Here is a 22,719-nt window from a genome sequence, read left to right as displayed (position 1 = left end):
GTAGAAACCTGGAGGAGTTCCAGTGAAGGAGAGATCCGACTCTCACAGACGGACAGACTGACACGAGGGAGACTGGAGCTGGACCCACTCTTCAGGCAGAAGAGGGACCGTCTGAGTCGAGCTGGACCCACTCTTCAGGCAGATGAGGGACCGACTGAGGCAAACTGGACCCACTCTTCAGGCAGATGAGGGACCGACTGAGGCGAACTGGACCCACTCTTCAGGCAGGTGAGGGACCGGCTGAGGCGAACTGGACCCACTCTTCAGGCAGATGAGGGACCGTCGGAGTCGAGCTGGACCCACTCTTCAGGCAGATGAGGGACCGTCGGAGGCGAACTGGACCCACTCCTCAGGCAGATGAGGGACCGACTGAGGCGAGCTGGACCCACTCTTCAGGCAGATGAGGGACCGTCGGAGTCGAGCTGGACCCACTCTTCAGGCAGATGAGGGACCGTCGGAGGCGAGCTGGACCTACTCCTCAGGCAGATGAGGGACCGTCCACACAGGGCAGGGACCACTTCACCAGGAGAGGGACATCTGGGTCTACAGGTCCTCAGGAGTGAGAGAAAGAAAAAGAAGGCGGTGAACAGTTTGCAAGTGGAATCAAAAAATAAATGTTGTTTGATAGCATAAGTAGTCAGAAGAAGAGGATAGTGCTCAAGCTGTCATACTTCCCCCAGCATAGTTACTCCTAGGGCAGCGTAGCTGAAGCTGTGGGTTTATGTTTCTGTTCCTAACTAGTCTGACCATAAGCGATTTCGAAGAGGAACGTTTTAAGCCTGGACTTAAATGAAGAGACTGTGTCAGCATATTTAACATGAGTCGGGAGCTAATTCCATATCACAGGAGCTTGGTAGCTAAACGCTCTATCTCCTACAGTACTTTTAGAGACTCTTGGGACCACCAGAAGGCCAGCATTCTGAGAGCGAAGAGCTCTGTTTAGATGATATGGTTCTATAGCATCTTTGAGGTAGGATGGGGCCATGTCATTTATGGCTTTGTAGGTCAAGAGTAGAATTTTAAATTTGATTCTAAACTCGACGGGGAGCCAGTGAAGAGACTCCAGCACTGGCGTAATGTGCTCTCTTCTTTTTGTTCCTGTTAGTAATCTTGCTGCTGCATTTTGAACCAGTTGAAAGCTTTTTATGGAGCTTTTAGAACACGCTGCAAGCAGGGAGTTACAGTAGTCTAATCTAGTCGTTACAAATGCATGGATAAGTTTTTCAGCTTCGCTTTCAGGCAGGATTCTTCTGATTTTGGCTATGTTGCGCAAATGGAAATAGGCTGTTTTACAAGCTTGATTAATATGAGCTTTAAATGAGAGCTCCTGGTCAAATAAGACTCCAAGATTTCTTACAGTAGAACTAGAGGCTACACTAACATTGTCCAGTGTGACTATCTGCTCAGATAGACCGTCTCGTAGATGCTCAGGGCCAAGCACAATGACCTCGGTTTTTTCAGGGTTAAGAAGCAGGTAGTTAAGTGTCATCCAGGTTTTTATTTCCTTCACACAAGCACTAAGTCTGTCTACTTGATCGCTCTGATCAGGTTTCATTGATAAATACAGCTGAGTGTCATCTGCATAGCAGTGGAAGTTAATGCCATGCTTTCTGATAATGTTGCCTAATGGCAGCATATAAAGAGTAAACAGAATTGGACCGAGTACCGAACCCTGTGGCACACCGTAAATTACTTTAGAGCAAGGTGAGGAGCTCTTGTTTACATTAACAAATTGGTACCTATCAGATAAATAGGATTTAAACTAGCTGAGGGCTGTTCCTCCAACACCTACATCACATTCTAACCTCTGCAGTAGAATGTTGTGGTCATTGGTGTCAAACGCTGCGCTCAGGTCCAACAGAACCAGGATTGAGACCAGTCCATCATCAGCAGCTAATAACAAATCATTTGTGACTTTAACTAGTGCAGTTTCAGTGGTGTGGTGGGCTCTGAACCCTGACTGGAAAACTTCAAATAAGTTATTGTCCTGCAGGTGGCGACAAAACTGTTTTACTACAACTTTTTCAAGGATTTTAGAGACGAAGGGAAGATTTGAAATAGGTCTGTAGTTTACAAATAGGTCGGGATCTAGATTAGGCTTTTTCAGAAGAGGTTTAATGACCTCATGTTTGAAGGACTGTGGAACATAGCCACTTTCGAGTGAAGTATTTATTATATTAAGAATAGGGTCTATAATTAGGGGGAGAATGTCTTTGAGGAGTCTGCTTGGAATGGGGTCTAGGACACAAGTTGAGCTTTTAGAGGACATAATGGCTGAAGTTATCTCTGCTTGATCAACAGCTGTGAACCTTTCTAAGTTTACAGGTGGATTTATATGGGACGTTAGATTTACAGCTTGGGCTAGTTCAGGGCTAATAGTGGGAGTCATTTCATCTAATTTTTCTCTGATTGTTTTTATTTTATTGTTAAAAAATAGGAGGAAATCATCAGAGCTGAGTGTAGCTGGGATTGAGGGCTCTACTGCGCTGTGACAGTTTGTTAGCCTAGCTACAGTGCTGAAAAGGAATTTAGTGTTACTTTTGTTGACTTCTATTAGATTTGAATAATATCTGGTTTGGGCCTTACGCAGAGCCTGCTTATAGGACAGCAGGCAACTTTTCCATGCTTTTAGGGATTCTTCTGTGTGAGAGCGACGAAATAATCCCTCTAACTTTCTAACTCTTTGTTTATGTGAACGCAGTTCTTGGTTGTACCATGGGGAGGCGTGCTTTGGCCTAATGACCTTCTGTTTTAACGGCGCTACAACATCAAGAGGAGACTTCAGAGAATTCATGGTCAAGTCGACAAATTGATCATTTATACTGGGACTAAAACTATTCTCAGCAGGATCACATGACATGAGCATGTAGAGGTTGAACAGAAGGGGACCCAGGACTGACCCTTGGGGCACCCCACAGGTCAGGGGGCATGTGGTCTGAGACACAGCTACCAATTTCAACTGTATTGCAAAAACATTTTTAACCAGATTGTAAAAGATAATCACATGAAAAGCTTTGATGTGTAAAAGGAATAGGACTTTCAAATAAAGAGTGATTGTAATCAAGAAATTAAACAAAGTAATGACCATTATCACCCTCTGACTGAAATGTTTATCAAGGCTTATAAAGCAGAACTTTCAAGGGGAATGAAATCTAAATTATATTAGATCTTAAATATTCTGGATAGTCCGGGTAAGAAGGTAACTTTGCATTGACAGATGAAGGGTGGGACAGTATATCTACATTTCAGTGGAAGACCACAAAATCACATGTTTGGAGCGAGTTCTGCTAGAAAAATGTAACGTTCAGAAATACTGGACTGAGATTAATAAAGCCCATCGTCATCCTCGAGGATTTCAAAAATATGTACTTGGACCTAAGAACTTGACACAATAAACAGCAACCTCTGGAACATTCTCCTGGCAATGGCTAAAAAGACCCTCAAAAAAAACAAAGACACAATTTATTACACTGGACAGTTGCAAAATGGAAAAAATTACCTTCGGGCTTTCTTTTCTTTTTTTGTTGGATTTCTACTGGTCTTGTTTTGTTCTATTGTGTTTATTTTATACTGTTTATTTTTCTTCTTCTTTTTTATTACACATTCTACTTATTTAAAAAAAACAAATAGAAAGACATGATGGAGGGTTCTGAAATGGTCATAATAGGTGAATATCCACTGTGAGAGACAGAATCGGAAGAGAAAAATTAGATGTCATTCTCCCTCAGGCTGGGGCTCCATGTAAGATCTCACCCCGTGGGGTCTCAATGATGATAAGAAAGGTGAAGAATCAGCCCAGAACTATGGGAGGAGCAGGTCAATGACCTGAAGAGAGCTGGGACCACAGTTTCAAAGGTTACTATGGTAACACACTACACTGTCATGGTTTAAAATCATGCATCGCACAGAAGGTTCCCCTGTTTCAGTCAGCACATGTCCAGACCTGTCTGAAGTTTGACCATGACCATCTGGATGATCCAAAGGATCATGGGAGAAAGTCATGTGATCAGATGAGACGAAAAATGAAACAGCAACATCCTTCCCTCAGTCAGAGCATTGAAGATGGGTCATGGCTGGGTCTCCCAACATGACAATGACCCAAATCCAGAAATCCAAAAGAAAGTCTTTGGAGGGAGCTGAAACTCTGTGTTGCTCAGTGGCAGTCCAGAAACCTGACAAACATTTGACCTCTGTAATTGTTAACAAAGGCTTCTGTACCAAATATCAATATTTATTTTTTCCAGGTATATAACCTTTAAATAAATGATTTTAAAAATCCTTAAGTTTGACTTTTTCAGACCTCTCTATAATTTCTATTTGGGAGAACTTGCAAAATTGCAGGGTGTTCAAATACTTTTATTCCTCACTGTGCATCCACCGGCTCTATCCTCTGTTGCAGCAAGTGGCTGCACACACATGGCGTGCACTGCTCAGTATCATCACTCGGAAGTGGCCGCTTAGCTATGCACAGGCCACTGCTATTTAGCATTTTTTACTGTAAGAAATCCCATCCAAAACAGATCTTGTGTCAGGGCCCACACAGCCAAGGCAGGGGCACATGGCGGCCATGGATCAGCCCACACCGATCCACTTACCCACCGGCTTTACCTTTGTCACAATGCATTTGGGTCAAGCGCTCTGATATTTTACATATTACTACCCTATAACTATTTAGACAATAAATACTTGGACCTTTCTTTGCTCTTCTTCTATAGACCTGCTTTTGACTGACCGTGTTTACACCATGTCCTGTGAAAACAACTTAGAGGAAATCAAACTCCAAATGTTAATTATTGGCCTGTATTTGAACTTACAGGCTAATATTAACCTGTGGATGCTATATGGATAAATTATTAAGTGTGTCTGCTTTGGGGTAAATGTTGATTCCGTCCCTCGTCATGCTCTGGCGTGAACGTGCACTGCCTCTGACATGAGAGAGCGGATTGATGCGTATATTCCCCAGTATCTGAGCCGCTCTGAGAGAGCCTAAAGCTGAGTTCCGCAGTGTAGAAAACTTGATCTGTCTGGGTCTTATTCTGGTGACTTTCTACATGCACTATGCTCTTTATAAAGACATTTTTTGTTGTTCAGGAGTAAACGCTGCATCTTGTACACAGGGTGCATATCCTCCTATTCTGTGAACAATTATACATGGTGTACCACCGTAGAGTGGTATAATAAAGAGATAATTAATTGTTTTTACACTGTCTGTGTAATCCCTAATTTTTTTCTGAAGTGTCCAGGAGTGTTCCATTGTAGAAAAAGATTCAGTTGTAGTCATCTCGACTCTTTTTTAATTATTTTTTTTTTGACACAGTTTGACTCTCATCCAAGAGTCATTCTCAATCTGCGAATCAGGACCGGTAACTCAGATATTTATCCTACTCTAGGTAGGCCCTGCCCACTGGGCGGGAACTCCTGATGAAAAGGTGTTATTGGTTTCACCGGAAACTAAACCATTTATCAAACTATTTGTTTTCTATCAAACTAGCCTCTTTGTTTCCTATCAGTTCTTTAATGGGCTATCGGCCTCCTATTGTCCCTGGCTCACTCTCTCTCTCCTTAAAGTGTGTATCAGTGGGGGATCTCCATTAAATGCAAATGATCCAATATCAATTTACCCCCTCTTTATCTCTGTGTGCAGGTTCTATGCGGCTGAGATCTGTATAGCACTGAACTTCCTGCACGAGAAGGGCATCATCTACCGTGACCTGAAGCTGGACAATGTCCTGCTGGACCACCACGGCCACATCAAACTGACCGACTACGGCATGTGCAAGGTCCAGCACACTCTAGCCTCTCAATGCTTCTGTGTCAGTGTTAGGGTTAGGTACATCTCCAGACTACATGTTTATGAATAAATATTCATCTATCTGTATCTATCTATCTATATAATTAACTTCTCATCCTCCGAGGGCGGTTTCGTCCCTTTTTCTAAGCTTGGATCCTCTACCTCTACCAGAGGCCAGGGTTCTGCACAGTATCTTTGCTGTTCCTTGCGCTGCACTTTTCTGGACTGAGATGTCTTTACACCGTCTCTAGCTCCTCTCTAGCTCCTCTCTGAGGCCTTAGTATTTCTCCAGTTTCTCGTGTTCTTTTTCCTGATGTTGCCAACTGCTTTCCTGTGCTGTTTATCCACCACTACAATGTCCGGTTGGATCGCCACTACCATTCTGTCAGTCTGTATCTGCAAGTCCCACAGGATCTTGGCTCGATCATTGTCTACCATCGTTGGGGGCATATCCCACTTTGTCCTTGGGGTCTCCAGCCAGTACTCTGCACAGATGTTTCTGTACTCTATGCCAGCCACTTGGTTATGGCCCTCCATGTATGCTGTCCCTGCCAGTATCTTACACCCTGCAGTTATGTGTGGGATTGTCTCAGGGCTCCCTTTGCTCAGCCTACACCTTGGGTCTTGTCTGGTGTGGTAGATCTGGGCCTCTATTGATCTGGTCTTCAGGGCCTGCTCCTGCGCTGCCATGATCAGGGCCTCTGTCCTTCAGACCGGCTCTTTCTAGCCATTGGCAGGATTTCGTGATATCAGCCTCTTCAGTTATGTTCCTGTAGGGGCGTGTCCTCCCATGTAGGGGCGTGTCCTCCCATGATGGTCCCTCCAGTACCTCATTATCCTCTGGTCCCCATTGTCTGAGAAATTCACTGAGCACGTCATCTGTAGGAGCCTTGTCCTTGATGTACTTGTGGATCTTGGATAGTAGCTTGGATAGTGGCTCTCACGCTCAGTATTCCATGGTCTCCTTCCTTACGGTTAGTGTACAGTCTGTGTTGTCTGTATCTCTGTCTGAATAACATCCCAATATCAGAGCTGTAGATCCTGGTGTGGATCAGTGAGTCGATGTTTTGCTTGTTCTTAGCGTACAGCTTGATGTCATCCATGTAGAGGAGGTGATTGATCGTGGCCCCATTTCTGACTTAGTATCCATTATTTGGCTGGGGGGTTCAGACCTATGAAGAATAGCCGTGGGGAAAGAGCGTGATTGGGAATGAAGTGAAGAAAAAAATATTTTGCAAATATTCATGGAATTAAAAAGGCTTACCGATCAAAAAAGTCAATGACATCTATGATATATTTCTTTTGGTGTAGCGTTAGCACTGTCAGAAACACCCAATGTTATTATGTCTATGGGAAAGTGGCAAAATCTCAGAACTTTGCAGGTAATTAACAATTTTTATTTTTAAAAACTTCTCCTTGGGGACTTCTGGTGTGATGTAAGCGTAGACGCATGTTTGCTTCGCTGCTGCCAAAATACATCTTTAAAAAAAAATCGTACCCTCAAAATCCCAAGAAACGAGGAGTAAGAGATGAGCAAATGCGGAGGAAATAAGACTGGTAACACCACGGGAACCAAACAAACAAAGCTGACAGTCCACAACTCCGGTGAAAAACAGCCTAAAGGAACTAAAAGAGACCGGAGCAGATGAAACATGCATGGATGAAGCTGAACAGTATATTTCAGACAATACAGATGAGCTGCAGACTATGAAGGCCGAGATGAAGGCGCTGCCGGCCAGGGTGATGAAGCCGCAGACGGAGAACAATAATATGAAAAATAAGATCCTTGATTTGGAGTTCAGATCACGTGGCCCTAACCTCAGGTTTGTGGGGTCTCGGAGGGAGAGGAGGGAGCAGATACTGAACGTTTTCTGGAGAAGATCATCCCAGAGCTTCTTATAGGCTCTGGAGTTGATCATATCAGAAAGAGAACATCTCCCTGGCAAACCAAGACCAGCATCTGGGTCTGATAATGAGGTTTCTAAATGATCGTTGAAAGGAACGTGTCATGAAGGCTGCGAAAGCTAAAGGAGACTTCAAGAACAAAGATAAGCGTGTCTTCTTTGCCCCAGATATCCCATATGAGGTTCATCAACGGCGAAGAAAGTTTCACCACATCTGTGAGAAGCTCAGGAGGACAAAACCTAGACATGGTTTCTCATTCCGGGCGACTCTTCTGATGACATGCGGAGGTAAAAAGCACATGCTGAAAACACCGGGAGAGGTAGAGGTGCTCCTAAGGAAGCTACAAAACACAGAACTAAACAGCAATGAGAGATGGAGCCACCAGCGTGGGGCATGTGAGTTTGTGTTGTGGTCACAGTTGAAGAAACTGATGATAGTGGCATGAATTATTTGTTTTAACATCAGACTTTATGCTCCTTATTGGCTGTCTGCTTTAGCACATAAAAACTGTGTCTAATTGCATCCACACATCTGAGTGCCAAAATACATGCAGAGGACAGCAGGGGGGCGTGGTGATGGCAAGGAAGGGAGTACTCAAATACTAGGAAATTAAAAAGACTCACAGGAAATAGTTCATTTACGAAAATCTGCAAAAAACTTTTCTCAGAAATTCCAGGAGATAAAGCAGATGATATGAATGCCTTTCAGGACCCTCAATGTGCCTGTTATGCCAGAAGAACAAAATAAAAAAATAGGAGCAGAAATAACAGTTTTGGAAATACAAGGTAAATTCAAAAAATTAAAGATCAATAAACCTCCATGGAGCCATGGTTCACTTCAGAGTGGTATTAATAAGCTATAATATCACTAATACCTAAAGAAGGGAAGGACCAACTTGAGTATCCCTCATTTAGACTCATTTCTATTCTGAATGTGGACTGTCATATATACACCTCAATTATGTCCAAAAGAATGGAATAAATACTCCCAAATTTACTTCAAAATATTCAAACAGGATGTATTAACAGATACGATAGCATAAGACAGGCATGTCCAAAGTCCGGCGTTGGCCCGTGGTCAGATTTCATATGGCCCGCAGCTTCGGTCTAATAATGTGTTAGTTATGGCTCGCTATTCTTTCAAAATAAATAATACAAATGTAAAGATGTAATTCTTCCTTTCACCACACGGTGGCAGCACCAATCTATCTGGCTCTGCATCTGTGCTGCAAACCCTTCTCAAATCATTCCTGCCATGGCGACCGCAGAATAAAAGAGTAAAATTTACAGTGTGGGGCGCTTTCAGGAACGGTGGGAATTCCAATACTTCTTCACTGAAAATCGAGGCAATTGTGTTTGTCTAATTGTCTAATTTGTAAAGGGTACAGCTGGCAGCCCGGTGTAAACGCTCTCTCTTTTTTCTCACACTTATTGTGCTTTATCTCCTATATTTTGTAAATATAGTTAGTATATTTTTTCTTTTTTACTGTACGATAGGGACACGCGCTGGAATAGTTTTTTAATTCAACTGTTTTTGACTTTTTTTGGCTGGATTTGAGCGTTTTTCGTCGTGTTGTTGTGACGTGAGCTAGCTCCGAGCGAGCCCACCAGCCCCCCCCGCGCCCTCCGGCCGCGCTAAAGTACGGCGTGTCGTCGGTACACGTTTATATACACGTTTACATGAAAGAGGAACTTCACGAACGATCGGGACACGCACTGGAATCGCTTTAAATTAACTTGTTTTGACTTTATTCGGCTGGATTGAGTGTTTTCGTCGTGTCGTTGCGATGTGTCTTGGCTCCGGCCCCGCCCCCCGGCTCCGGCCCCGCCCCCCGGCTCCGGCCCCGCCCCCCGGCCGGCGCCGTACCGCGTTTCCACAAAGGAGGAACTCATGAAACTGCGGAGAACAGTCGTCTTACCCGGAGATCGTCACGTTATCCCGGCGCAATACTGACCTAACCTAATACTGATGTGCAATTCTGTCATATGTGCAATTACTGTGAAATTCATGTGCAGTCTATGTGCTGTCGTGACACATATTCATGTGCAATTACTGTCAGGATCACATGCAATGGTATTTATTTATTTGTCTATGGTAGTTTTTATTTATTTATAGGAGATCTTCTACTGAAAGTGTTTTTCAGACTTCCTATAAGTGATCTGTTCTTGTGGATCTACCTCTGTATCTTCCTGCGTTGCACCAATGAAATTTCCCCATGTGGGACAATAAAGGAATATCTTATCTTATCTTATCTTATCTTTGTTTAAGGTTTTCAACGTAAAGAGACACTACGAGACTAAACACGCTACAACGTACGATAAGCTAACAGGGAGCGGCCTCGCTAAACAACTCCAAGCTGCTCACACCAGCGATTCTTCCTGCGGGCCTCTGAGTCCAAGGACAACAACAAAAGCCAGCTATGAAGTGGCCATGTTAATAGCTAAACGTAGCAAACCTTTTACTGAAGGTGCGTTCATAAGATAAGATAAGATATTCCTTTATTGTCCCACATGGGGAAATTTCATTGGTGCAACGCAGGTAGATACAGAGGTAGATACAGAAGAACAGATCACTTATAGGAAGTCTGAAAAACATCAGACTTCCTATAAGTTCATCAAAGACTGTGTCCTGAAAATGGTGGAGAACATTTGCCCCGAGAAGAAGCAATAATGTATTAATGTTTGCCTGGCACACAACACTGTGGCACGGAGAGTTGAGGACATATGGTCAGATATTCAGAGACAACTGGGGGACAGGGGAAGGGCTTTTTATTATTTCTCATTAGCCTGCGATGAAAGCACCGATGCATCTAACACTGCACAACTACTTCTTTTGTAAGAGGAGTTGATGAACACATGAACGTGACAGAGGAGCGGCTTGACCTCAAAAGCCTTAAAGGGCAAACCAGAGGAACAGATTTATTCATTTCTGTTTGTGAAGCTGTTGATGATATGAAACTACAGTGGAGTAAAGTTTGCCATGGCTGTTGAGCCAAGTGGGTTGTCCACAGTGATCTGCAATAAAGTCAGCGAAGAAGCAGTTGACACCATCAAACTTCAGCGTATCATTCATCAGCAAGCTCTATGCACCAAACATCTCAAATTTGATTATGAAACCAGTTGCAAAGGCAATCGATTTAATTCGCTCTAAAGCTCTAACCCACCGACAGTTTCAGCAGTTTTGCGTGAGATCCTGGCTGAATACGTAATATATCACAACAATGTGAGATGGCTAAGTTGGGGGTCCGATCTGCAGCAATTTTTCTCTCTCAAAGAAGAAATTGGACAATTTTTGAGTGAGAAGAGACAACCAATGGAAGAACTGTCCGACGCTGGATGAGACAGATGCAGTGGTGTGCCAGCTATACGCTCACATCAAGGCTTTTGGAACCAAACTGCAACTTTTCCAAAGACACTTGTCTCAAACCGAGCCATGCACCGTGCACTTCCCGTGCACTTCCCAGCTTTGAAAGGGTCATTGAGAGTTTTCCACAGGACAACATTGGTGTGCAAATGAAGACTTACCCAACAACTGTCATATACCTTTCTGTGGAATTTAGCAAATGCTTTCGGGACTTTGCAGTTATTGAAAAGGACATGTTGCTGTTCTCCTGTCCCTTCTCCGTGGACCACGATGATGCTCCTCCACAGCTGCAGCTGGAGCTCATTCAGCTGCATTGTGATGACGAGTGCCACAGAAAACACCAGCAGTGTTCTCTAGTTGACTTGTACCGACAGCTGGACAAAAGCAGGTTTCCGGAAATGCGGTCATTCGCTCAGAAAAAGCTGAGCTTATTTGGCTCCACATATTTGTGTGAGCAAACGTTCTCAGTCATGAACTTTAACAAGAACCGATTGAGGTCAAGGATGAGTGACTCTCACTTGCGAGACATTTTACGCATTTCAACCACTGCTCTCGAGCCAGACCTGGCCTCTTTACTTAAATCTAGATCTCAGTATTCTTCCCATTAGTGTCAACACCTTATCTGTTCCTGTATCAATCTAAAATTTAGTGTTTTGAATGGTAATATCTGTCATTATTAACAGTGAAAAGCTAAAGCACACTAATGCACTTATGTTAACTCTTGAATAAGATATATGTTATAGCTGTTGATGTTATGAACCTGTAGATGTGACACAATCTATTGCTTTCTGAAAGATATTGTAAAAGATAAAGGCAAAATTCACTTGTTTTTAAGTTCAATAACATACAACTTTGCATTACGTATAACTCCTATTTAAAATGTTCATGAGGCAAAGATAATTAACTCATTAAATTGAATGTATTCTATACATTTTGTTCAATGTTATCTGACTGAATGAAAGGCAGAATAATGTTTTTAGAGTTGTTCATGTTTGCCTTTGTGCCTTATATTTGGTTACATTGTCATTTGAAAAATAAAGTTAACTGTGACAATGAAAATAGTTTCATAACAGTGTGTATTTCCATGCAACTTTTGTGGTTAAAACTAACCACTATTGGCCCCCGGGCATCTTCACTTTATCAAATGTGGCCCTATTGTTGAACAGACTGAGGGACCTGATTGGACTATCGGGGTCAGTTCTTCATTGGTTTTCCTCATATTTATCCGGTCGGAGCTTTAGTGTTGCTTCAAACCAAATAATGTCCGACTCAGCTGATCTGTTGTGTGGAGTTCCTCAGGGCTCCGTCTTGGGTCCCGTCCTATTTCTGCTTTATATAATTCCCCTGGGAATGATCATTAAAGAGTTTAGTGATGTGTCCTATCACCTGTTCGCTGACGATATTCAGCTCTATTGCTCTTTTAAACCTTCTGAGATCCAGAAGCTGAACTCCTTGGTCAGTTGTTTAGTGCAAATAAAACAATGGCTGAGTCAAAACTCCTTGCAGCTAAATGCAGACAAAACAGAAACTCTGATTATTGCCCCTGATGATGCCATTCCAGGGATAAACCAGTACTTGGGTGTTTTAGGCCAGACTGCTAAACCAAGTCTTAGAAACTTGTGTGTTGTCTTTGACAAAGACATGTCATTAGAGCACCACTCCAAGCTGTTGACGAGGAACTGTTTCTTTCAGTTGAGGAAAATCTCTAAGCTCAGGAAAATGGTGTCTCAAAATGACCAGGAACTTATAATTCATGCATTTGTGTCTTCACGTTTAGACTATTGTAATAGCTTGTTTTCCTGTCTTAACAAGAAGGAGCTTTCTCGTCTGCAGCTGGTCCAGAACTCTGCAGCGAGGATCTTAACCCGCACAAATAGAAGGGCCCACATTTCACCCATTCTTAAAGCCCTTCACTGGCTGCCGGTCTCCTACCGGATACAGTTTAAAATTCTTGTTTTAACTTTTAGAGCTTTAAATGGTCAGGTCCCTCTGTACATTATCGATCTGATTAAACCATACGCTCCCTCTCGCTCACTAAGGTCCTTGGACCAGAAACTGTTGTTGGTTCCTCGCACCCGTTTTCGGACCAGAGGAGACAGATCCTTCCAGGCTGTTGCCCCCAGACTCTGGAACGATCTTCCGTTCATGCACTTGTTTTACGGTCTGATTTTACTGTATATTGTTGTATATGTATTGCTCACTGTAAGTTTTTTGTGTTTTTATTGTTTTATTCTGTGTTTTGTGAAGCACTTTGTGACCGCTGTCTGTGAAAGGTGCTATATAAATAAAATTTACTTACTTATTTGCAAAAAGTCTGGACAAAGTCTGGCATAAGACTTTACACATAAGACAAAAAAAAAATAATAAGAAGTCTAAACAATGGAAAAGCTTCTGATTCTGTTAGCCGGCCTTATTTATACAAAGTGCTAACCAAATCTAAAATAGATGATTTGATAAAAACAAATATTGAGGCTCTTTGCAATGGCCCAACATCAAGAATTAAAATCAATGGTCATCTGACAGATCCACTGACTCTGGAAAGGGGAGTCAGGCAGGGGTGTGCTTGGTCCCCCCCTTGGTCCCCCCACGTTCACGTTTTACTTGGAACATTGGTCGAATATATTAGACAATCGGAAACAATTTATGATGTCTCAATTGATGGGACAGAGCATAAAATTGCCTGCTGTTTAGATTATGTCCTATTCTATCTGACAAAACCAGAAATGTCCATACCCAATGTGATCCGTGCAATGTCTGGATACAAACTGAATGTGCAAAGAAACAGAAATTCTGTCATACTGGTGCCCCACTCTGTTATTTAGAATGACCTATTTAAATGACAAAACGGAATCCTTAAATATTTAGGTGTGGTCTTCCATAAAGAATTATCAACAATCTTAGAGAAAATCTATTCTCTTTCTCTACTATTTATCCCCTACTTAAAGTTAAGCCAAAGGATTGAAACTATAAAAAAATAATGTTTTTTCCAAGATTTCTTTATCAATTCCAGATTGTTTTACTCCACTCATCAAACAGTCATTTGGGGAAGAAATTGATGTTCCTTCTTCAACCGGCTGTTTGATGAGTGGAGTCATCTCAAGGCAAAAGACCTCCAATATAAAAGTTTGCCTTGTCTGAAAAAGAGTTGCTGCACTGGTGTGATCCAGAAAATGAAGCTCAATGGAAACATATTGAGATTAATGAGGTCTTACTGGCAGATAGCAAATCATTAAGTCATTTGGAGGAAGTGAAGAATCCCTGGGTAAAATATGTAATAACAATATGAAAGAAGCTGATCGAAACATACAAACTAAACAAAGATGTTAAAATCTTAAACTGGTTTGCTTATGATCAAGGATTTGTATCAAATAGAAATGATTTGAGATTTAGGGGCTGGATTATAAAATTAAATGAAAAGCTTTGATATGTTGAAAGAATCCTTTGACTTGGAGAAACAGGACTTTTATAGGTTTTTACAATTAAGGAGTTTTTATAACCAAGAAATTAAAGAAAGTCATGACCAATGACCGCCTAAGGCCCAAAGTCACTGGGATAGGCTCCAGTCACCCGCGACCCCTAACGGGAACAAGCCGTAGAAAATGTATGAATGAGGGAAATTGTTGTCAAGGCTTATAAATCAGACATTTCAAGGGAAAAATATAAAAATTACATCAATGCATTAATAATCTAGATAACTACTCTACTAAATATATTAAAAACAAATGGGCAAAAGAAGGTAACCTTGTTTTGACATGACAAGTAGAAGAGTGTGTACATCCCAGTGGAAGATACTAAATCACATGACTGGAGGGAATTTTTTGGAAAAATGTGTCTTGTTTTTTCATAACCCCAGGTCAAAGTGCCCATTATTCACAAGGAAATGCAACTGTTGGAGAAACTGTGGCAGCAAACCATTATCATGTGTTCTAGGACTGTCCTGTTGCTCATTAGACTAAGGTTCACTAAGCACTGCAGACCGTCTTTGACACTGTCATCCCTCTGAACTTTAGAACTATATATTTGGCCCTCAAAACGCCTGCCATAGTCATAAAGAATGGATACCTTTGGAATGTCCTTATGGCGGTGGGAAAGAAGGCCACAAACTTCGAATTTGGTCAAAAACATGTATCAAAGTTTTTTGGACAGGCATTGCACAGGAGTACATTTGCCCGAAGTTTTTTTTTTAAACTTTCGGTCACCAATAATACCCCTATTTGTAAAGCAAAGGAGAGAAGGTGTGATTGTGCCATGGATTTGGCTGTAATAACAGGAGGAGGAACGGGGGCGCATGAGCGGGTGAGGGCTGATCATTGTTGCTTGCGGCTAGATATATATATATATTTTTTTTTTTTTTTGTATCATTGTTTATTGGTGGGGACCGTGCATGTTAATGTACTTACAGCACGTCATATTTCAGGATTCAGAATAAGCAGTATCGCATCGCAAAACACAATTTCTCTCAAATGCGATGCATTTGTTTGAAAAAAGTGTTTTTGTATCGCAGCTTTTGCGATACAAAAATGTGTGTTCAATTGTATAACCAAAGCGCCTAAAAGTACTGATCACTCGTCAATCGATCATCAATAACGGCATGACACATGTAGGACGCTGTGTTGACATGACGAGTCCCGCTGCTGCTCAGAGCGCGAGTCTGAAAGTGGGAGGAGCCACGTGCGGTAAAGTTAGCGTCACAGATTCGGACTTAGCTCAATAGATCCTAAACGCACTAGTCTTTGCAGATCATTCACATGCCAAAATATTCATATTTACACTGCCAAGTGACACAACCTCGTTTTTAACAATCAGATGCGTATTTTGGGCGCAGCGAATTACACTGCTCCGAATGGGCGGAGCCAAGACGAGTGCTTAGGGACCGTCATCAAATGTGCAGCCGGAGCAAAGACGAGAGTACTTAGGGACCGTCATCAAATAGCAAAACGAAAAATGGAAACGTTTTATAGCTGGAATGGAACGTCAAATAGAGCGGTACAATTTGAATAACACAATAAATACACCATGATGGACGCCACAGCAACCTTTATTTTTTCATCAGAAGCTTAATGCATATTGTTTGTGAGTGTAAAGACAATTAATATGTAAATGAGACTTCTGCAAATAGTCATCTGATTGATGATGATATGGAAGAAAGTTGTAAATAAATCTAATTTGGTGTTAATTAATTTATTCAACAACTAATTTTATTTGCAAGTTTTCTGTTTAAAAGTTAATTTGTTACGAGTTTTTTTTTTAAATAAAACGTTTACAAATACATTTAAAATAAATAATCTTGTTACATCAATGTAAAATATTGATTGTTAGTCACTTTCGTGTTTTGCTATGCAATTATCAAATTGCTATACAAATTTGAAAATATGAACAGATTGTTTAGCAGCACCGCTATACAAGTGAAAATCCTTAATCTGAACCCTGTATATGTTCCAGCCCTGTGCTAGTTTGACCTCTGCTCTTAGCTAAGCCCTGCTTTAGGCTGAACTCCGTGCACTGCTGACCCCTGACCTCTGCTCTCTGTTTTCTAGGCTGACCCTGCACGGGTAGGACCTGTCTGACAATTCCCCTCTCTCTCTCCTCAGGAAGGCATCAGGCCTGGGGACACCACCAGTACCTTCTGTGGAACTCCAAACTACATTGCCCCTGAGATCCTCCGAGGAGAGGACTATGGTGAGGCTGTGTGTGTGTGTGTGTGTGTGTGTGTGTGTGCGTGCATGCATGCGTGTGGGTGTGTGTGTGCGTGTGTTGTGTGTGTGTGTGTTGTGTGTGTGCGTGCGTGCGTGCGTGTGTGTGTGTGTGCGCCCCCCTGAACTGTTCCTGTTGTCTCCAGGGTCTTTTTTCTGGCTTTTGGGAGACTCTGCGCAAGATATTTCTATGAGGTCTTGTGTTGCCATTAAGCACATAACGCGCTGTGCGTAGGCATCAAGTGCTCAAGAGGCACCAGCCTGATCCGGCAGTTTGGATTGAACGTCATAATAGGCAATTTGTGCAGCAGCTGCACTGTTCCTTTTGCCATAAAACAGTAAGCCTACAGTAGGCCTACTCCTGCTTTAGTTCTTTATCAATTCAAAACTAACTTTAGGACTTGAGTCTCTCTCTCTCCATAGCGAGTTTGAGCACAGGTGCTCCACATGTCACAGTCTGAACAGTCGCAGACGGATCAGGGGCCCAGCTGGGAACCATTTTGATATGTATATGCATTCTTGCATATACGCATGAGGCCATATTATCTGTTCTCACATGTGATTTTGATGGCAGTCTATGTGGGCCCCGTCTGCGCATGCCGATAATGCTTGTGAAGCATTGCTCTCCTGCACTTGTGGGCTGCAGACACAGCACCCACAGGCTCTCTTCCTCGTCTCTAGTGACTTTAACCACGCTTCTCCCTCATCTGCTCTGCCTACATACACCCAGTATGTTACCTGCCCCACCAGAGACAATAGAACAATGGACTTGTTTTTTGCCAACACCAAAGAGGCTTATTCTTCTTCCCCCCTCCCTCCCCTGGGCAGCTCGGACCACAACCTTGTACATCTGAGGCCTGTGTATGAACCCATCGTGCGCAGGCAGCCTGTGGATGGAGGATGTGTTCTGCTGAGAGCGAGGAGGCTCTGAGGGACTGCTTCAGCACCACTGTCTGGACTGAGCTTTATGACCCACATGGGAAGGACATCAACACCATCACAGAGTGCATCACGGACTACATCAACTTCTGTTTTGAGAACATTGTTCCCTCCCGGACGGTGCGGTGTTTTCCAAACAATAAGCCGTGGATTATCCGTAAACTGAAGGCTCTGCTGAAGGAGAAGAAGAGAGCCTTCAGGTCAGGGAACAAGGAGGAGCTGAGGACTGTGCAGAAGGAGCTGAGGAGGAAGATCAGGCAGGAGGAAGCCGGCTACAAGAGGAGGATGGAGGAGCAGCTGCAGCAGAAGAACATTCAGGGAGTGGGAGGAGCCTGAAAACCATCTCGGGCTTCATAGTCCCCCCTGTCCAGACAGAGGGGGACCTACAGTGGGTGAACGATCTAAACGCTCTCTTCCTGAGATTTGATCAATCATCCACCCCTCCCCCTGCATAGACCCCTCCCCCTGCACAGCTGCATTCTCCCTCTTCCACAGCTGGACAATGCCCCGCATCCGTTCCTCTTCACATCTCTGCTTCGGCCCATCAGCTCCCCACTCACCCTGGACTCACCCATCCCCCCAGCACAGTCCTCCTGGACTCACCCATCCCCCCAGCACACAGTCCCCCTGGACTCACCCATCCCCCCAGCACACAGTCCCCTGCCATCCACTGACTGTCTCAGCAGCACAGGTGAGGAGTGAGCTGAAGAGGATTAAAGTGAGGAAGGCAGCAGGACCTGATGGCATCAGCCCCAGGCTCCTTAAATCCTGCAGATGAACTGTGTGGAGTTGTGGAGCATGTCTTCAACATGAGCCGGAAGCTGAGGGTGGTACCACAGGTCTGGAAGACCTCCTGTCTGGTACCTGTGCCCAAGACACCGCGCGCCAAAGACCTCAACAGCTTCAGGCCAGTGGCTCTCACGTCCCACCTGATGAAGACACTGGAGCGGCTGGTCCTGGACCACCTCCGCTCCACCGTGGGCTCAGCCATGGACCCGCTGCAGTTTGCTGTTGCTGTTTTTATTTTATTTTATCTTTATTTTTCCCCTCCATTCCTTATTAAGAAATGAGAGGTTTTGTCTATAGGAGTTTTTGTTTATAAAAGTTTTGTTTATAAGAGTTGTTCTATTAAGAGTGTTTTTTAAGTTATTTGTCCTTTTCCTCTGTATCTACTGCGTTACAACAATGAAATTTCCCCATGTGTGGACAATAAAGGAATATCTTATCTTATCTATGAACAACAAAATGCATAATAACTGTTCTTCATCTGCCATGCAGAACGGGTTCTCCTCCTGTCGCCCTTCGAGGAAACTGCTGCTGCGATTTCGGGCATTACAAAAACAAATTGAAAATGTGTAATGCGAACCGTGGAGCTGACAGCGTGCATGCAATGCCAAAGTGGTTCTTACAAATGTCTAAATCATGTCATAAATGCAAAATAATTTGTTAAAGTGTATTCAAGAGCCTCAATTCGTCCTGTCAGAAGAACAGGAAAATGTCTTCGGGAGACGTTGAAGTCGGGGCGGAGCATGGAAATTTAGGGCTGGTGGGGGCCCTCATAGTAAACTGTAATGAGTTGCTAATAATATTGTAGCTGTATTGTGGCCCCCAGATGCCACTAATGTTTTTGACATGGCATAAATCACAAAAATCACAATCCTAACTTCAGAAATAGTCACGTTGAGGTTGACATACAAACCCCTCTGTATCTTTTACACATTCAAAGTGGGTTGGGTCATGAGGGCACCACTAAGCATTTCTGCTTAGGACACTCACATGGCTAGCAGCGGCCCTGGCCTTGAGTTTTTCTTATTGCTTACATCATCCACATCAATGCAACTGTTTTTCACAAACATCTACAATATCATACTTTCTCCATCTACTTACACTTGGTCGCAGTAGACTCCCAGACCTGTCTCACTCCAGACACTTACTCCTGGTGTCCCAGGCCAGCCGAGAGACATTGTCCCTTCAGCTTGTTTTGGGTCTTCCCCGTTGGGCATGCCCGGGAGGCCCAGATACCCGAGCCACCTCTTGACATGGAGGAGCAGCGGCTCCTCACCCTATATTTAAGGAGCGCCCAGCCGCCTGCGAGGGAAACTTATTTCGACCGCTTGTATCCACGATTTTGTCCTTTCGTCATTACCCAAAGCTCTAGGATGTCTCCAAGTTATCATGAAAGAGCAAATGTTTTGAATTAATCATTTGAGCCTGCCAGGAGAGAAGATTAAAGGTTATTTAAATTTAAATCCAGGGAGGAATATAACATGTGCCTTTATGCCAACAATGGTCAAATCATTAAAAAAAAATCATAAAACACAGATCATGACACTTAACATTCATCCCAGTTGGAAATTGATGTCTAAATTAAATTTGTATTCTGTCCACATTCATTATTTAGGGTTTTTAATCTACAATCTACCCAAATACCTATCACAACTAGGGCTTTAATGATTAGGAATCTCAGCATTCGATCAGGATTCTTAAAATAATAAAAAATTGTCTTGTCAGATTAAGCAATGATGATTCAAATCCTTTTGCATTTGTTCTTTAGAATAATGAAGACGGAACATAAAATTGCTTCCTATGCAGATGATATTTTACTATTTTTGACCTAAAGAGGTCTATTCTCTTACCTAAAGAGGTGCATCTTTTTGATGATACTAGCCCAATGTCTGGATACAAACTGAACGAACAAAAAACTTGATCCTACTGGCAACCCCCATTGACATTTCAAATGTCTTACCCATTCAAATGGCAAACAGAATCCCTCAAGTATCAAAAATCTTGAGAAAAACTTTTCTCTCCTCTTCTCTTCTATAAAGAAAGGCCTTGAAAAATGGAACCTATACCATATTTTAGTCTAAGCCAAAGGATTGAATCAATCAAAATGAATGTCTTGCCCAGATTTCTCTACTTATTCCAGAACCTGCCAATTCCTATTCCCAATGGGCTATTTGATGAATGGAATAAAGCCATCTCCAGATTTATATGGCATGGATTTAAGACTCTACAACTACCAAAATAAAGAGGTGGTTGGGGCCTACCTTGCCTGAAAAATGACTTTATCCCAGCTTAGATCAGAGCACTGCTGGTGTGACCCAGAATACAAAGTGGAAACATATTGAATGCAACGTTGTGCCAGGGGTTCCTGTGCAGGCCTTATTGGCAAATGACAAGCGGCTCAATAACCTTGAGGAAGTTGAGAATCCATGGGTAAAATCTGCACTTATGACATGGAAGAAGCTAATCAAAACATGAAAATGTAACAAAAATATAAAAATATTGAGCTGGTTGGCGTATGATCAAAGCTTTAACCCAAACCGCACTAATCTAAGATTCAAGATTTGGATAACGAAAGGCATGAAATCTTTATCAAAGCATATAAATCTGAACTTTCAAGGGTAATAATATCCAAAGTATATGGATGTATCAATGACATGGACAGCCAATCCACTAAATATATTACAAGTAAATGGGAAAAGGAAAGTCATTTTGTTGTGAGGGATGAGGAATGGGAAGAAATATGTACATCACAGGGGCCGGATGCTGGAGAGACTGTGGTTGCCGGGAGGCAGATCATTACCATGTGTTTTGGGACTGTCCTGTTGTGCAGAAATACTGGACACAAATTAACAAAGCAAAACAGCCTATTTTTGACACTGCTATTCCATTCAAATTTGGAACAATGTATTTAGGTCTCAAAACTCCCGCCATGAACATAATGGATGGATATCTATGGAAGGCGATAACAAAAAAGTTGATGATGCAGGCTGTCTGATACTTCCTGCCAGAAGATGCCTTAACTCCTTTTTCCATTAGAGGCTCATTATCTGCTAACCTTATTCTTTATTTACTCTATGAGTTCCCTATAGTTTTATTTTCATTATTGTGTGTGTGTGTGTGTGTGTGTGTATTGTGTGTGTATAAAAAAACAACCTCTCACCTCACCCTCGTTTTAGAGCTATATATATATATATATATATATATATATATATATATATATATATATATATATATATATATATATATAAATGTTGATTGAAATATCTTAAAATCTGGAGATTTAGTCTCCCGATCGGGTTGAAACCTCACCCCTGGACTGTTGAAGTCTGACCCCTGGACTGTTGAAGTCTGACCCCTGGACTGTTGAAGCCTGACCCCTGGACTGTTGAAGCCCGACCCCTGGACTGTTGAAGCCCGACCCCTGGACTGTTGAAGCCCGACCCCTGGACTGTTGAAGCCCGACCCCTGGACTGTTGAAGCCTGACCCCTGGACTGTTGAAGCCCGACCCCTGGACTGTTGAAGCCTGACCCCTGGACTGTTCCCCTGGACTGTTGAAGCCCGACCCCTGGACTGTTGAAGCCTGACCCTTGGACTGTTGAAGCCCGACCCCGGAACTGTTGAAGCTTGATCTTTTTTTTTTGCCTTCAAAGTAAAAAAAATAAGAATTTACCTACCAACCGACTCACTTCAAAAACGTTGGGTATTTGGGGCAGCCTAATTATAATGATTATATTTATGTATTTATATTATAATTATATATATATTTGAATTTGTATTGTATTTTATCATACTTTATCATTTCTCGAGGCTGTTGGGGGACGAATCAATTTTTTATTTTCCAAGAGCTGCACACCATAAAAGTTTGAGAAGCCCAGGTGTTGGTAAAGGGCTCAACTTGAAAGCTGTGACCGTGTCATCCTCCACTATCCCTATCCTCTTTTCCCATGTCCTCTCCATCCTCACACGGCACTGTCCTACTCAATACAATGCTCACTGCATCCCTCCACTGCCCCCTCCCCTGTGCTCTCAGCCTCAGCGCTCTTTGATGGCGCAGGGCATTGTTTTTCAGTTTCTATAGTGTGTCCGAGGCCCGAGCTCTTGATCTGTCACCACCTGTCTCCAACTCGGACTCCTCGGTGCAGATTTTAGGGGCATGACATGGGCTTGTGCCCCAAGTCTCCACACTCAAAACACCTCAGACTCCCTGATGTCACATAGAGTGTAGGGTCTGTTTTCAAATT

General features: G+C 42.8%; 1 protein-coding gene across 1 annotated transcript in view; it reads left to right on the top strand.

Annotated features, from left to right (window-relative positions):
• Positions 1–22,719, top strand: part of LOC140363035 (protein kinase C zeta type-like) — a 111,789-nt gene that overhangs the window by 53,632 nt on the left and 35,438 nt on the right. Inside the window, exons 7-8 of the mRNA XM_072449349.1 lie at positions 5,645–5,780; positions 16,651–16,738. Of these exons, the coding sequence (XP_072305450.1) occupies positions 5,645–5,780; positions 16,651–16,738 (224 nt within the window). The remainder of the gene's footprint in view (positions 1–5,644; positions 5,781–16,650; positions 16,739–22,719) is intronic.

The sequence above is a fragment of the Eucyclogobius newberryi genome, unplaced genomic scaffold, assembly GCF_026437365.1.
Source record: "Eucyclogobius newberryi isolate DKJ021-1_F unplaced genomic scaffold, fEucNew1.0.hap1 SCAF_17, whole genome shotgun sequence".
In the NCBI taxonomy this organism is placed as follows: domain Eukaryota; kingdom Metazoa; phylum Chordata; class Actinopteri; order Gobiiformes; family Gobiidae; genus Eucyclogobius; species Eucyclogobius newberryi.
This window is presented reverse-complemented; position numbering and strand designations above follow the sequence as displayed.